The sequence below is a fragment of the Malaclemys terrapin genome, chromosome 2, assembly GCF_027887155.1.
Source record: "Malaclemys terrapin pileata isolate rMalTer1 chromosome 2, rMalTer1.hap1, whole genome shotgun sequence".
In the NCBI taxonomy this organism is placed as follows: domain Eukaryota; kingdom Metazoa; phylum Chordata; order Testudines; family Emydidae; genus Malaclemys; species Malaclemys terrapin.
The window spans coordinates 33,007,795-33,024,180 of NC_071506.1; the positions used below are offsets into that span (position 1 = coordinate 33,007,795).

A 16,386-nucleotide genomic window follows, 5' to 3' on the forward strand; every position below is an offset into this window, starting at 1 on the left:
TCTTCCCTTACCCTTCAGCAGTCCAGAAAAATTCCAACCTAGCAACCTCAAGAATGCTACCAGCAACTCCCCTGTCCAGCACAGCATGACCCTAACAGACATGCTTTCCAGACAGGGTGCATGATTCTCCTTTTCAAGCTAGCTACATTATTACAAATTATAACATAATATACCATAAATGTTGAAATGAGAAAGTCAAAATGAAACATTTTGGCCTTATTGAAATGAACCATTTTGATAATTTTCCATGAAGATTTTGATGGAATTTACAAGTTCTTGCCAAATGTTAAGTTTTGTTGCATCATCATTTTCAGACAGAAAACTGTTCAGTCTTAACATTTTTGACGAGCTCTGGCTAGAAGAGACCTTTAAGATCAGCTAGTCAGACTTAGTAACATAACATGAAACATATAATATCACCAAGTGATTCCTGAATAAGTTGTAGCTGAGCTAGAGCACCCGTCTTTTAGGCCTTCATTCAGTGTTGATTAACTTCTAGTGATGGAGAATTAACCACATCCTTTGGCAATGTATTAAAATAGTTTATTACCTTCATGGTTAAAAATATGTACATTGTTTTCATTTTGAATATTTCTAGCTTCAACTTCCAATATATTGTATCTCTTTATATATTTGTCAATGAGATTAAAGAGCCTTGAGTCTCAGCCATCTTCTCCTTTCCAGCTGGGGGCAAGGATGATGCCAAGAAAGTGGTACTCTGCTTATGTCGCTCTGCCTGGCTCTCACAGAAAAGGATGGGACAAGCTTGCACAATACATTTCCTTGAGTGTCCTGCTAAGTCCAAAATTCATAACGTTTGGGAAAAAGAGATTTGCTATTGGTTTTACTTAGGGGTTTGTTTTGTTTTGTTTTTAAGCTTTATATTACTCTAGTGTGTACAGCAAATCCAGGTCTCAGTTTAATCTTTACACTGTTATCATTTGTAACAGCTCACATTAAGACTTCATGATATTTAATAGAAACAACTCCAGAAGGATTTTATTACATTTCTCAGAGCATTGCTTAAATGACCTGAAATAAAATAGGCATTTTGCCACTGATCTATTACCCAGCAGTAAAAACCAAGGTGTGGGGAAAAGAGAAAATAAATAAAATCCAGGACTAACTTGGATAGGAAGTGGCCTGTTGGCAAGTTTGAGACCAATGGTGGGTTCATGATATGAGAAACACCTCCTTTAGCATATACGTTTGAATCACTGATCAAAAGTTCATCAGATGGGAGGTTTTCATTTCTTTATCTAATATTAATAAAAACCTTGATTTGCCGAACTCCTACAAAAATGCCAAAGTGGTGGCACTGACAAGACTATAGGATGGTGGTTACATATATCCTAGCTGTCCCGTTGCATTCACAACTCCTTTTGATCTTTATAAAATGAACATGGGGGGAGGCGTGGGAGAGGAAGGAGTACAAGGAGGGGGAAAGTGTTTGCATACATTTATTCTAAAATTAGCCATAAAATTTGATGAAAGCAAGTCAGTTCTTTTTCTACAGTTGTGCTCAAGATTTTCCTGGCTGAGGAGATCTAAATGTTGAGTATTCAGAAGTCCTCTGAGATACTGTATGAGTCATCATCTTCATTTTTTTGATGTGCAAGGAAAGTTACTTATGAGGGATTTTGACAAAATAGGGATCCCACATTAAGAATCCAACTTCCTGATTTACCTTTTGGGAAAAGAATCTCATTCACGATATGGAAGTGGGTACTGCTCACCTGTGCAAATTTTCCTTTCCCATCTTCACTAGCTGCTTAAAATCTCCCAGGACCCTACAAGTTGAGAATCATGATTATGACATCAAACAACATTTTATTAAAATTATACAAAAGTTTATACGAACTACTGAATTGATTACTAGGTTATTTTTAACCAAAATTGTCCTGTAATGCATTACATTCTAATGATCTGGAAGTTATTTGCACTGGATTGACTATTTCAAGGTTACATAAGATGTCTATATTTTGTTAGCATGCCTAGACAAACTTCAGTTCAACTATCTCTTTTTCAGTACATTTTCAGCATCATTTTCTTCACTACAAAGGTGTGTAAATTTGTCAGCTGTAACTCTAATTTTCCATTTAATTATTTGGTATAATAAATAATGGAATCTGAGAGACAGAGTGTCTTTCATATCAGACCGACTGCAGGCTACATTCCTTTGTTTCTCTCAATATTTAGCATATGAAGTCTCATGTGAAGCAATTAGAGGAGTTCACAGGAGTCATGAGTGAGAGGAAAACACAAGACAGTGATACGAAGGAACAAAGTAACAGTTTTAGGCACTGGCCCTAACAAGGCGTGCACAAGTCTTTGTAGGATCAAGGCCTTAGATTGCAATTTAGGAGCCTCCTGCTCTGCAAATGTAACGCATTGCTAATAAGCCAAAACTTATGGGAGGATTCTATATGAGACCATATGATAAAAATAGATGCAAGTAGTCTGGGGATTATTCTGTGTTTCTCTTATATTCTTTCAAAGATGGTTTTCTGAATCAGTTAGACTGTTGTTTAGATTTTTTTAGTATTGGATCCATATCTCTTGGCTGGTTCCCCATTGTTCCCAAGTTTTTAACCTTCTTGTGCTCACAACTCTACACAATTCTGCTCCAGCCTACCTCCCTGATCCCATCTCTTATCACATTGCCCCATCCACTCCACCAACAACTTCCATGCCCTGTTCATCTTTTCTCCCTCTCCTGACTCTCCAACTTCTTTGCACATGCAAAAAATATAGTTGGAACTGCATGCCTAATTTGGATACTTAACTGTCTGCCCAAAATGGATAATTACATGCACAAATTGCCAGCTAGGTACATAACTGACCACTTGTGCATGCAGTTCCCTAAGGTGGGTGTGCAAATTAGGAATACAATCACGTGTAACATACTGTTTAGAAAGTGAGATACTAGATGTCAATTATGTTTAGGTGCTAGATGGACTATACCAACCCCTTGGCTAACCTTTTAAAGTGAAGTTATGGCTGTGAGTTTATTGCCTTTTGTAAGCATGAGTAATTCATGTGCTGAACTCTGCATACAACCAAATGATAAAATAGACACCAGCTTCTGTATCAATGTATATTAAAACTAATTAATGTCTGCTGTTGTTTTTTTTAAGTTTACTTGAGCATAAAATATTAGAAATGGAAGAAAGGCATAAAGAAGAGTTGGATACTTTGAAGGAGGAAAAAGAGAACCTTCAAGGCTTAGTCTCACGCCAAAGCTACATAATCCAGGAGCTAGAGAAGCAGTTAAACAAGGCAACGAACAACAACAGTGTCCTGCAGAAACAACAGCTGGAATTGATGGATACAGTTCACAGTCTGGTCAATCTTTGTTCCAAAGAAGGAGGTAAGAGAGTAACATCTTTAAAAGTCTCAGAAATTTCTTACTAGAGTGACACATTGGGTGGGGGGCCATGGGGAGGGTCAAATTTACTCTTATAGGTCCAAAAAGAAAAGATAATCTGACATTCGGAACTAATCAAGGACAAAGTAGCTTAGAAGAACATTTGAACATGAATAGTTGTTGAGATATTGCTGAGATTGAACCTGATGCTAACAAGTATGTTTGATTTTTTGGTTTAATAACAGAACTCTTGTGCCAAATCTTCAATTGATGTAAATTGGCTCCACTGACTTAGTGATACCAAATTATAGCCACGGAGGATCTGATTCCTTATTAGTTGTTGTTTTTCAGATATTTTCTGACTATTACGTTTCTCTTTGTTTTTCTATTTTTTTTTTATTACTTGTTTGTTTCCAGTTGCACCCACAGTGTGGTAGGTACTGAACAAACATGGAAGATAGAATGGGTGCTGCCTTGAAGACATTACAATCTAAATCCAGGCAGACAAAAATGGCAGAGGCAATGGGTAGACTATATAGCCAGTCATCAGGGTTATAATTGGTTACATCTTAATAAAGCATTTTAAAATATATTATTATTAGGTGTCTAGATCTTGAGGGGCAATCTCTAGTTGCGTCTCATGCTTGCAATTATTAGTCAACACATTCCTGTAGTATCAAGAAAAAATTCTTCTTCAGGAGTGATTTTAATTCTTGGAGGGTAGTGGCCTTGCAGACCAGCTCAGGACAGGCATTCCATACATCAAGAGTAGCATGGAAGAAAGCATACAGTTGTTGTAGGAGAAGTGGACAAACAGTTAGTCAAAGGATGACATCATGAGGTGAGGAAGTGGCGGGAGAGTGAGAAAAGGGCTCAGAAGAAGAGAGGCTAAGCAGAGTCTTGCAGCACAAGGATAAGAGTTGCTGAGGAGGCGGAGATGGATTCAAAGAGAAATTACAGAGAGAATTCAAGAGGAAGGTGACATGATCAGAACAATGAGTAAGGGAGATTATCTTTGTAGATGTGTTCTATATGGACTGTTGAGGAGATATTGTGGATGTCAGGGAGGTCAAAGCGGAGGTTGAAATAAAGGATATGTGATTTGGCTAGGAAGAGATCATCAAAAACCTTGTCAAGAAAATCCAGGAGCTAGTTGGAGGAGACGTATACAAGGCAAAGGCAGCAAATTGCACATTCAGAGAGTTTAGAGGTGAAGGGAAGAAAGAAGATGGGCCAATAGCTGGACAGGCAACTGAGGTTGAGGGATGACATTCTAGAGAGAAAGTCCAGAGCATATGTGAATTGTGATTATATAACTGATTATTGTACCAGTGCAAGTAGATGCATAGATATGTGCAGGTAAAAAAAAAAACTGGCACCTGCATCATTATAGTCTGATAGAACTAAGTGTCAAAAAGATCTAATAGATGATCCAATCTCGTTTGTTCCCTAGAGAACATTCCCATGGCCCTTGTGCAGCTTGTATCTGAATAGTTCCAGTGACTAGGATTCCATCTTCTTCCCTTGGAAGATTTTTTTTCACATTCCGAGCTTATTGATGGCATGCTTTTTTCTCATGTCCATTCTAAATCTTCCCTTTCTCTGTTGCTTTGACTTATTCCATGCTAAACAGTTCTTCAGCACCTTAAATTAAATAAAATCTTTTTTAAACAGTATGCTCTCAGACCAATAGTTCAGCATTGTGAAGCAATTCAAATCCTCTAATATATTTTATGGTCTTCTGGCAAGGAAATCTGGCAGGGTTTTGCTCAGGCTGTTTTAAACAGCGCTCAGGAGCATTTTGAAATTAATATCAATGTGAGAGAGATATTATTTTCATACAGAGATGAACTGCAAGCTGTTGTAAAGACTGAAAACAGATTTTCTAGCTATCTTGAATTAGATTCAAACAAAATATGTCCCCCCTTAATATGGAGATTTCAGACATCAGTTGGTTCTTATAAAGACTTTGAACCAGGATTTTCAAAAAAATCGGAATTTAGGCTACTGGGTCCAAATTTAGGTACCCGAATAAGTGGATTTTCAAAAGTGCTCAGTACCAAACAACTCCCACTGAATTCATGAAAGCTACTACATGCTCACTGCTGTTGAAACTCAAACTATTTACATGCCTAAATGTAGACTTAGTAGCCTAAGTTTAGATACCTCCATCCCATTCCCCATATCTCTTTGTATTTAGTAACTGACTCAGATTCATGCTTGGATACTATGTTGATTGGCGTATTGTAAATACCTAGATCAGTTTACAAAGAGATGGAGCACTTTCATGGAAATACCTCACTTTGCTATATATTTAAATCTATCTGATTAGGAAATAAATTGTTTCTCGGAACTAAAAAAAGCCACAGAAAAGTTTTTGTTAAAATAATGTTAACATAAAACACCAGACCATTATAATGAAATCTTGGACACTAACACATATGCTTATTTTTTAAAAATTATTACCAGCATCAATTTGTGAAAATAATTATTATACATACTGAAGACTGTTTCAAGTACAAGGTATGCATGCTGGGAAGAACAATTGGAACTACTGTAATTTAGCCATAGCCACTCAGGGAAAATATGTAAAGTACCCTGTAGTTAGTTAAACACAAATATCTGCTATCTGTATACTGGAATTCAAAATGTAAAGTGAGGGTAGGATTTTATTGAGTGACAGATGATAACAATTAAAATATTATTCATAAATTAATGGTATGCCCACATCTTCTATACTGTGCTCAGTTCTGGTTATCTGATCTCATAAAGGATATTGAAGAAATGGAAATGGTCCAGAGTAGGGCAATGAAAATTATTAGAGACATGGACAGACTTCCATTTGAGGAGAGAGTATAAATATAGGACTATTTTGTCAACAGTGAGAGGAATAAGTTGACATGATATAGGTATATAAAATAATGAATGGTAGAAAGAAGAGCAATGGGACACTCCCTTCTTACCTCTCATTATAAAACACAAACATGGGAGTATCTAATAAAATTAAAAGGCAATACTTTTTTCACTGATAAAAGAAAATACATAATTAACTTTTGGAACTCATTGCCGCTTGATATTATTGAAACAAAGAGCTCAGTAGGATTTAAAAATGATTAGACAGTTATGTGAATAACAAGAATATCTACACTAAAATTAGGTAGGGTGAGAATTGACAAGGGATATAAACCCTCAAACTTCAGAACAAGATTTAACTAACTATCCATCCTTGGGACTGGGTTGAAAATGACCCAATAGACATGTTATTCCATAAACAATTACAGGCAGATCATACTTTCCTATGAAAAGAGCCAGACTTTGTAGCCCCAAAAAGTCTCAGTCACAGAATCCCTTTAATCTGACAGACCCAATGATGCAAAAGACAATCTTAGCTTTCATTTAAAAAGAATAGTTTATAGTCTTTTTCCTTCCAACAATAGCATCGTAAATGTGAATCAATGTGAACCTATTCCAACTGGAGGGCCAGTGCTGTCCACTCTGCACACCAGGGTGGGTAGTTTAATAGATTCAGAGGCAGCATGCCTAGTTGATTAAACAAGGTCCTTAGGGCCAGATTTTCAAAGACATATTGGTGCCCAAAGATGCAAATAGGTGCCTAATGAGATTTTCAAAAGTGCCTAACCTCTTCAGAAGCTTTTGAAAATCCCACTAGGTACCTTTCTGCTTCTCTAGATGCCAAAATACCTTTGAAAGTATGGCCCTAAGAGAATAAGCTCTGATACTGCCTGCCTGTTAGGCCTTTGTCAAGGTCAGATGACATGAGCAAGGTTAGATGACATGGTGATAACAATTCTTACAGTTGGTCTACAGCAGTATTTCCACTATTGCTAGGCCAAGGGGCAGGGGAGAATTTCTGAAAGTTCTCAGTGTATAAAGGCAAATGAGAGAAGGGGAGTAAAGGTCACACTACTAATCACTTTAAAAAGTAGAGGTGAACCTAAGTTGCAAAATTTGGATCTAGATCTGAATTTCAAACTCCCCAGCTATCCAGGGTGTTTACATCTCTGGTTTTGCTACAGACTACATTTGAGACAGGGGCCACCTGTAAAATTTCCAACCAATTCTGAGTTTGGATTCCAAAACCCAATCAATGTTGCCAGTGTGATCAATTCTATGGCTTTAGTTTATGCTGATCTGTAAAATATATATTCTCCACTAGATCAGAAAACCTATGGATAGGACAAATATACATGATATCACAGGGTCCCATATTTATTGCTAACAGAGTTGTCATATAGTTTGTTTAAACACTTTTTTTTTCATGTAGCAGTGGGAATCTTGGCACCAACTCATTTCTAAAATAACAAGTCTTTCAAAAACTAGCCTTCCTGTTAAAAGACTGATGTGCATTATGGGATTTTAAGGGAACTTGTTAAGGGTTAAATAATTTCCAAATCCAGCCATAGATAAGGGCCAGAGGCTTCCCTCCCATCCACAATGCAGAGAGGAGCAAAGCAACAGGAAAGTAGGGCCAAAGGCCCCAAAATCTACTGGTGACAAAGATGCATCCCCAAAACTGCAGAAGCCCTTTCCACATGCAGAGATGGTGAGGAGTTGGAACAGTGGTTGTATATGACGTGGTTTGAGGATCTGGTGGATTTCTGATGAAATGCATACATGAATTAATGCCAGCGAGATCAGCTTCGAAGGAGGTATTGCCCATATGGAGAGGGGAAGCCAGTGACTGCAAGGCTGCTGAGTGGGAGGAAAAGGTCTAGTAAAGCATGGATGGGCTAATTTTCCTCATAGATGTTCCAACAAATGCTCCCTCCCTGTCTCAGTGCGGGGGACGTTTGACTGGATTGGCAGGGGACAGACAACTCGTTTGGTCCTCAGAGGACGGGGAAGAAAGAGGTAGGCTTGGCTGCTTTGGAGTCTTTTCCCACCCACCCCACCCTGAATGTTATCAGTTTCCCAGAGAGGGGATTGTGGTGGTAGCACTATTTAACACTGATCAAGTTTTAAGAGTACTCTTCCTCTACTGTGGGCTTTTCTGCGGGAGAGGAATATCAGCTCCTAAAGTTGTAAGGAGGTTGAAAGGTGAGTGAAAATGGGGACACCCCCCCACCAATACCCACTAGTTTTGCAAATATTTTGGAATGTCTCTAAAACAGAGAGGAAATGGGGAGTGCATTGTTATAAAAAATGAGAGTGTTCAGACACCCATTCCTGCTCCTGTCTTCCAATGGGGACAAGTCTGGCTAGCACTGAACCATGTTTGTGCATATGCGGTCCTAAATAGACAGCTTGATTCATTCAGCAACCCCATTCCTAGATGCATGGTCTCTCACAACACAGAGATGTGTAGGGTTCTAGGAGGAATTTCCCCCATGGATAACAACGTGCAACAGATAATTTCCTTATCTCAAATAGATACAATGCCAAACCAAGGAAGTATTTGAGAGATCATGTGGCTCCAACAGGAAATTATGTATAAGGGTTAAATACTGCAGTTCTCACCCAGGCAAAAGTCCCCTTTAACTTCAAACAGAGTTTTGACTGACTAGTAGATTGTAGAATTTGTCCCAACAGAAAGCAACAGAAAATCCTTGCCTAGCAAAAAATAGCCTATTATTGTATTGTGCCTATAATATTAAATTTATTTTGCATATTATAAACAAATTTAAATAATATGATAAGTGGCCTACCCCTTTCCCCTCCCCCACTCAAAAGGGAGTCTGAAAAAACACAAAGGACTGGTAGGGTTCTTTATCAATGTGGTTATTCATTTTTCCTGTTGTTGTTCTTTCTTTTGTGTGTCAGACTCCATAAAAACATAGTTTGTTAAAATGTTTGGTCTAATGCTGTATGTTTCAGAGGACTAATGCAATAGGAAAGAAAGTTTGTTCACTAATGTCTAATGTCTCCTAACAAGAGAAATGAGGCATTAGCTTCCTCTTGAATGCTGACAAGATGTTCGGCTTAAGTCTCAGAACAATACACACATATGCTAGGAATTTACCTCCCTAGAAGTGCCTATTGAGTTCATGAAGTAAATCATTCAGTGAGTGGGTGAGATATTTAGGTTTCTGAAAATCACAAGTCTCCTGGGTTATGAGTAGTTTTCATATCTTACCAAATTATGCAAGAAAATGAAGAAGAATCTTTGTTTTAACAAGATACATGTTAAAAAAGACAAATTATTTATTTATTCAAAACCCTAAACTGCAAATAGTTATTCTTTTTTCTCTGCCTTCAGTAGCTCTGATGTAACTTTAGTGTAAGTTTAAGACGGTGAGAAATAAACTGAAACTTCAAGGAAGTGACCTAAGGGTTACCACAGACACAGGGCCAAAGTTTTGGCTGGCATAACTCCACTGACATCAGTAGAGTTACACCAACAGACATGTTGGCCCAGTTTTCTATAGGACTTCAAAAAGAACATAGATAACATGAGCCAGTGGTATAGAAAGATCATAACCAGAAGAGTTAGTTGGACTCAGGTGACTCAAGAGGTGATTTTCAATCCTAATATCAAAGCTATGTTTATAAAGGCAAACTTGTTATAGTAAATTGATGCCAGTGTCTCTGGAATAGAATTAACTGAGAGTTCTTGTGGCTAATATGGTCAGAATGGAAAAGGAAATGGATTGAATGACATAGACAAGAACATTTGTATTCTTCTGAAACCCCTTTTTTAAATGCCGATAGATTTAATTACTTTCTTCTCTGGCTAGCACCATTTCCCTAATTATTTGTTCCTCTCAATAAACTGTGGACTCCACTGCCCAGCCCAACCTTAACACCACTGAGCCAAAAGTTTTTTGTTTGTTTTGTTTTGCGGCACAGCTGGAACTTTGCCAGCTAGACAGGGACCTGTAGCACAAAACGCATCCAGTGACACATTCTTTTTTGGAAGAAACAAAATTCATTTCTTTCCTGCTTCACTGACATCTATAAGATTACTTTGATTGTAGCTGTGAGGTAGATAAGCAGTGCTGGAAACAAATTGACTTAAATGTTATTACTCATAATAAATAACACTTTGCAATTATTAATAAAACTTGGCACTCTTCATCCATAAATATCAAAACACTTTATAAAACTGGTAAGTTTAATTACTTTCCTCCATCTCATTCTTTTTTAAGTACACATGGGGAAATTAAGAACAGAGAAATTAAGTAACTTGCCAAAGTCACACAATGGCTCAGTGCCTGGGCTAGGAACAGTACCCATGTCTTCTGACTTTACTTCCTGTGTCCAAGCTATTCTGCATGTCACATTATCTCTTTTATCTTTAAACCTGACAGTGATCCCCATAGTTAGAAGCAAATTACTTTTGGATGCCTAGTGAGTGTGTAAAGAGCATAAAAGCTGCCCTCTGCTCTACTTTCATAGAGTCATAGAAGTGTAGGACTGGAAGGAACATCAAGAGGCCATTGTCTAACCTGTTCTTAAAAACCTGCAATGACGGAGATTCCACTCTTTTAGAGGTTCATAATCTATAGATAACTGGTTATACTTTTTAAAAAAATAATCAATGAATGTTAAAGGGGTCAAAGAAGTAACATCTGAAGCATTAATGTTTTTTAAAAATGCATTCCCCAAAAAGAAAATGTGTGTTTGGAATCTGATGTTTACAAAAAAAAAGTAGCTTTATGTTAAAAAAAGAGAAATAAAAATATCCCCGTCTGAATAAGTTTTAATGAGTTTTTCACATAGAATTCCCAAAGCTCATAGTATTCCTAGTCTGAAAGCTGTGCACAAATGTAGGTCTAGATTTCACAATGAGAGCCATTCAGATTTTGGTAGACTCCTCTGTCTGTGTGCAGCCCCACTGACTTGGATGAGTTCCATGGGGATGTAGGGGTCAGCCCACATGAAGTGCATGATATGATCACACAGTCTGAGTCAGGACTCCATAGGTGCAATTTAGCTATGTAGAGCACTATGGGCACCATCAGCACTTCTGTGTGTGTGTGTGTGTGTGTGTTTCTTGGTTATCTGGTATCAGATGATATCGGACTGCTGTTTCTTTTTTGATTTATTGTTGTAGTATTTGTAAGAGCTGCTGAGAGGGCTCTGATAAGTATCTCTTGTTTTGTACATTAAAAAAAAACAATATAAATGATGATAAATAATAATAGCTACAAATAAAAACTTCACAGCCTCTCAGGTACGGGCAAATTTTCTTCCCAAATTATGAACTATAGTCAATTATAACAAAGCAGAGTAGTTAGGTATTGTGATCTCTTCAGACTGCAGGTTAGTAAAGGAACAGTAATGAAATAAAGCAGCTAAAATGTACAGTATCTAGTATTTCTGTCAATGACTCACTTGACAAGCCAGGATTCAGCTGTTGTACCTATGCTAACTTGCATGTGGTGACAGCTAGCGGTCAATATTTATTAGTGTTGGAGCAGAAATGGCTTAATAGTTTTATCTTTTCCTCATTTCAGTTAACTGCTAATTCTGAAATCAATTGCCCATCCAGTCTCAGAGAACATAACCAATATCTAATCTCTCTCAGATCTGTCTTGTGAAAACAGTATTATTCACTCATGCTGAAGACATTACATGGAATATTAACATACATGAAACAACTAACAACATTGACAATGTCACTTTTTGCCTTGTTAATGAAACATTCCTTTGTGTAAATATCATGGTTCAGTCAGAAAAATTAAATGAACATTAGGGTGTCTGTGTGGAAAAAGTTTAAATGACTTAAAGAAATAGGGACACAAGATATTAAACAAAGTCTGTACCTTTATCTCTCTTGTAGCAGTTTGTAAAAGTATCCTTCAATTTTCAGTTCTCAATGAATGGCTGGTTACTCACAAATTTGCTGTCTCAGGCAGAAACTTACAGAATTATATTGCAGCTGGATAATTAAGTGTCTTTTTATCTTTGTAAATGGGCCATAAGGCATTCTATTTAAAACTCTTTAATGAGGACCACTTCATGATATTCCTAAGTGATCTTTTTCAAATGCATTGTGAATTTAAATATTATTGTTTTTAGCAGTCGCCAAGGCAAAATGTATTGGAAAACAAACTTGATAACTGTTGACAATTTATTAGGTAGCAAATAATTATGGTCCAAAGAGGGTGAAAGCTGAGTGTGTTAAAATAGTTTTACAAGACCAAGTCTATTTCTGCGAAGAAAGAAGGGGCATATTTTTATATATGGTGTAGTTGATAGGTGGTTGGACAGCTGAGTGTTCTTTTTATGGCTTTGTTTGTTTTTCTCACTTCAGACTGGTGTGTGTGGGGGGGTAATGAATGTGATTTTCTCTTCAGCTGCTAAAACTCTTTTATAAATGTTCATTTCAGGAAAGTAATCAGTGAAACCTTTCTTTCTTTCTTTCTTTCTTTCTTTCTTTCTTTCTTTCTTTCTTTCTTTCTTTCTTTCTTTCTTTCTTTCTTTCTTTCTTTCTTTCCCTTAAATGAATATGGGTCTCAAATTCTGAGATGTGAGGAACATGCTCAACTCCTACTGAAACCAGTATTGAATTGAATCCAATCCAAGCTGGAGGAAATCAGCATAGTTCCTTTGACTTTAATGGCACTAGGCCAATTTCCACCAGCTGAGAATCAGGCCAATGTGTTCAGCACCTATCAGAATCAGGCCAGGGGTTTTTTATAGCATATAATACTTTAACTCCTCATGTGCTCTGAATGATTAAATTTAGGGCCAAATCTTGCAGTCCTATTCTTTCAAAACTCTCAGTGATTCGGCAGTGGCTTGTATCTGACTATGTACTATAGAACTTGGCCCTAAATTCACACAGTGTTCTACTTTCCCCCAAATTTTAAATACCTGTCTCACTTCAAGGCCAAATCCTGCAGTTTTAACTCAAGATCTACTCTGCCAAAACTTCCATTGAATTTGTCAGGATGTCTGGAATGGCTCATGACCCCGAAGTGCCAACCGCAGGGCACACTGTTAAGAAACACGGCGCAAACCCCAAATTGGTTGTGTGTTCTACAATTAGATTTGACCAACCAAGTATCAAGTGTGAACTCCTCAAGCACTATAAAAGCCTTAACAGGGAGTCACAGATAGTCCCCTTGAGTACCCTGATCTACCTCGCCACCTAGGCAAGCTTGCCTTTGTGATAAATCATCTCTTATACCAAAAATCACAATAATATTCAGGTTACTTCGAGTCCCAAAGGACCAATCACTTACCCCAGATCAAGTGCACCCTAGATCTTTCACCAAAGAAAGGGTTTGTAGCCAATCCTACAATAAAGGTGTATTAACTAGGAAAAAGAAATGAGTGTTATTTACAAGGTGCAATCAGGTAAAGATATACACACAAATGAGATAGAGCTTTAGGTTTCAAAAAGTAGTAGAAACTGCTGTAATTTCCAAACTCAATATGTCCTCTAGGGCTAATCCACGCTAAACAGCTGGAGGATAGACAGGAACCATTTGGTTATATTGTCAACGTCTAGCAATATATATGTAAACACACAAAACTCGCAATCATTATCTACTAATATGTCTCTAAAGGTTGAACCTAGGTCAATTAGCCTGCTAGTTGTGTGACCCTTTCTGGCCCTGCGTCATAGACCTATTTACAGGGCTTGAGCCATGGGCTATAGTACTTTATCTAGTCCAGTTTTAAACTCCTCAAGTGATGGGGCTCCCATCAGCTTCCTTTGGAAAATAGTTGCATAGTCTAATTTCATCATCATTTCCTGATATACCTCTTAAATTAACCTTTTACTAGCCTAATTTCATTACTGTGAATTGTATTCTACTATGATATTAGTGGGAGATCTGTTTGTGGGTATACGGCAGTAGACTACCACACAGGTAAAATCATTATCACATGAAGCCTTTCCACCATAAGAATGACACAACACCAACACCGCCTCCTACTCCTGAATCACTAACAAACACAAGAGACTCCAGGTAGCCTGCTAGGGTCTTTGCTATTGCTATTGATTACGAGAGGAAGATGCTCTGATATTATGGTGATGGGTGGCAGAATAAATCCCTAAAATATATAGATATATTACAAAAAACTAAGTAATATTTGATCAGTTATAAACCAGAACCAGAACCAATTATTTTTTTAACTGTTACTTTTGACATCCCGGAACAGAAATTAAAGTCCCAGTATAAATTGTATAGTAGTGGTGTGTGTGCAATACAGGACCTCCTTTGTTCAGATCCACAGAAGATATGAGTTAATTCAGTCCCCAGCTAAAGAGCTGTGGCTCCAGATATAGCAACTCATAAACTCCATGGACTAGCTCAGAGGGGATCCTGTAACACATGCTCACCAATGGGTTACCTACTTCCTTTGCTCAACAAAAAGCTTGTCCTACAGCAATTTGAATCCCAGACAAGCCCTGACTTATGTGATGGCTACCATATTGGCTGGCACACAGTGAATTGAAAGGGGAGCCTCCAGAGCTGAACGCATGAGCTGCTATAGCTAAAGAGCCAATGTTCCGTAGCTGTGGGGTGTAACAACTCATCTCTTTTGTGGATTAGCACAGGGGAGGACTTGTAATACACATTGACCAGTTGGTTACGTAAGTAGGAGAAATCTCAACATGTCATAGTAATAGTCAATTTAATAGTCTTAACGTAGTTTTTGAAAGCAAAGTCAGCTATGGAAATTATGATCAAATCTGAAAGGTTCCCATTCAGAAATACAAAACCCTTCAAGTATATTTCCTAGATTTTAACCTTATCTTTTGATTTTCACAATGCTTATTGCACTATTATTAGGGCTGCGTTTTAGTCATGGGTATTTTTAGTAAAAGTCATGGACAGGTCACGGGCAGTAAATAAAAATTCACAGCTAGTGACCTGTCCATGACAACTTGGGGGGGGGGTGGTGCTGGGGGCGCCACAGTTGCTCAGGGAGGGCAACGGAGGTGCTTGGAGGGGTCTCATGGCCCAGGGAGTGCCGCAGGTGCCGGAAGGGGTGTTGGTGGGGATGGGCCAGATTCTCTACCTGGCTCCTGGGAAGTGGTGATCTCCAGCTCCTAGCTTCACATGCTTCCTCCATTCTGCCCCAAGCCCTGGTTCTGCTGTTCCCATTGGCTGGGAACCACAGCCAATGAGAGCTGCGGGGGCAGTGCCTGTGAGCTGAGGCAGCAAGTGGAGCTAGGAGCTGAGGGAGGGGAGTTCCTGACGCCCTTCCAGGGAGTCCCCCCAGAAAGCACCACCCCACATCCCAATCCCCAGGCCTGAGTCCCCTCACACCTAAATTCCTGCTGCTGGAGGGTAGGGGGACTCGAGACTGCCCCAGCAGCAGCCGGTCATGGAAAGTCACAGAATCCGTGACTTCTGTGACCTCCGTGACAAACCCGGAGCCTTAGCTATTATTGCTTTTATCCATCTATCACATTTCTGAAGTGCCCATCATTTTAGTATGTAGGCAACTGATTAACTATTTCCTCACTTAAAAGTAGTATTTTATAGTTTTACAACTTTAAAGTGGTAGCACTGGCTATGTCCTCTGTGGTGTTTAGCTATTTTTACTCTTATTGCTTATTAACTAGTGTAGCACTTAGGAACCCTAGTCAGGAGACAGGCTCCTACTTGGCTAGGGTCCTGCAGAATTACAGAACAAATAGCAGGACCCTGCTCAAAAGAGCTTGCAATATAAATGTCAAACAAGAGAGAACAGATGGAGCTTTAACTGATTCTTTTTGCTGTATGGGATTGTGAGTTGCTTTTTTCTGTGTTTCCATATTCCAAAGATGTTTTTATCTTGAGGGTTCAGCTCAGTTGGAATGACCTCACGGTTTTGTGTCTCTGCTTGTGTTCAGTGTGTGATTGCTGTAGCATGGTTTGTATGGTAGTTCAATGTACTATACATTTTGCCATACACTTCCCAGGTTTTCCACTTTTGCTGATCAGGTGACACATATCTTGCAGTAAGAAATATATTGTCAAAAACAGATAGAATAGGCTGGGGTTTTTTGGAGGATAGAGTGTGTTTTGGTGGCATGCTACTGGCCACTGAGGGTAAGTTCTTCATCACCATGCTGGGTCCCAAATGAAGGTTGTTATATACAAGAGTAGGCC

General features: G+C 38.4%; 1 protein-coding gene across 1 annotated transcript in view; it reads left to right on the plus strand.

The window, feature by feature from the left end:
* Nucleotides 1–16,386, plus strand: part of ANGPT1 (angiopoietin 1) — a 200,633-nt gene that overhangs the window by 109,474 nt on the left and 74,773 nt on the right. Inside the window, exon 4 of the mRNA XM_054017080.1 lies at nt 3,138–3,370. Within this exon, the coding sequence (XP_053873055.1) occupies nt 3,138–3,370 (233 nt within the window). The remainder of the gene's footprint in view (nt 1–3,137; nt 3,371–16,386) is intronic.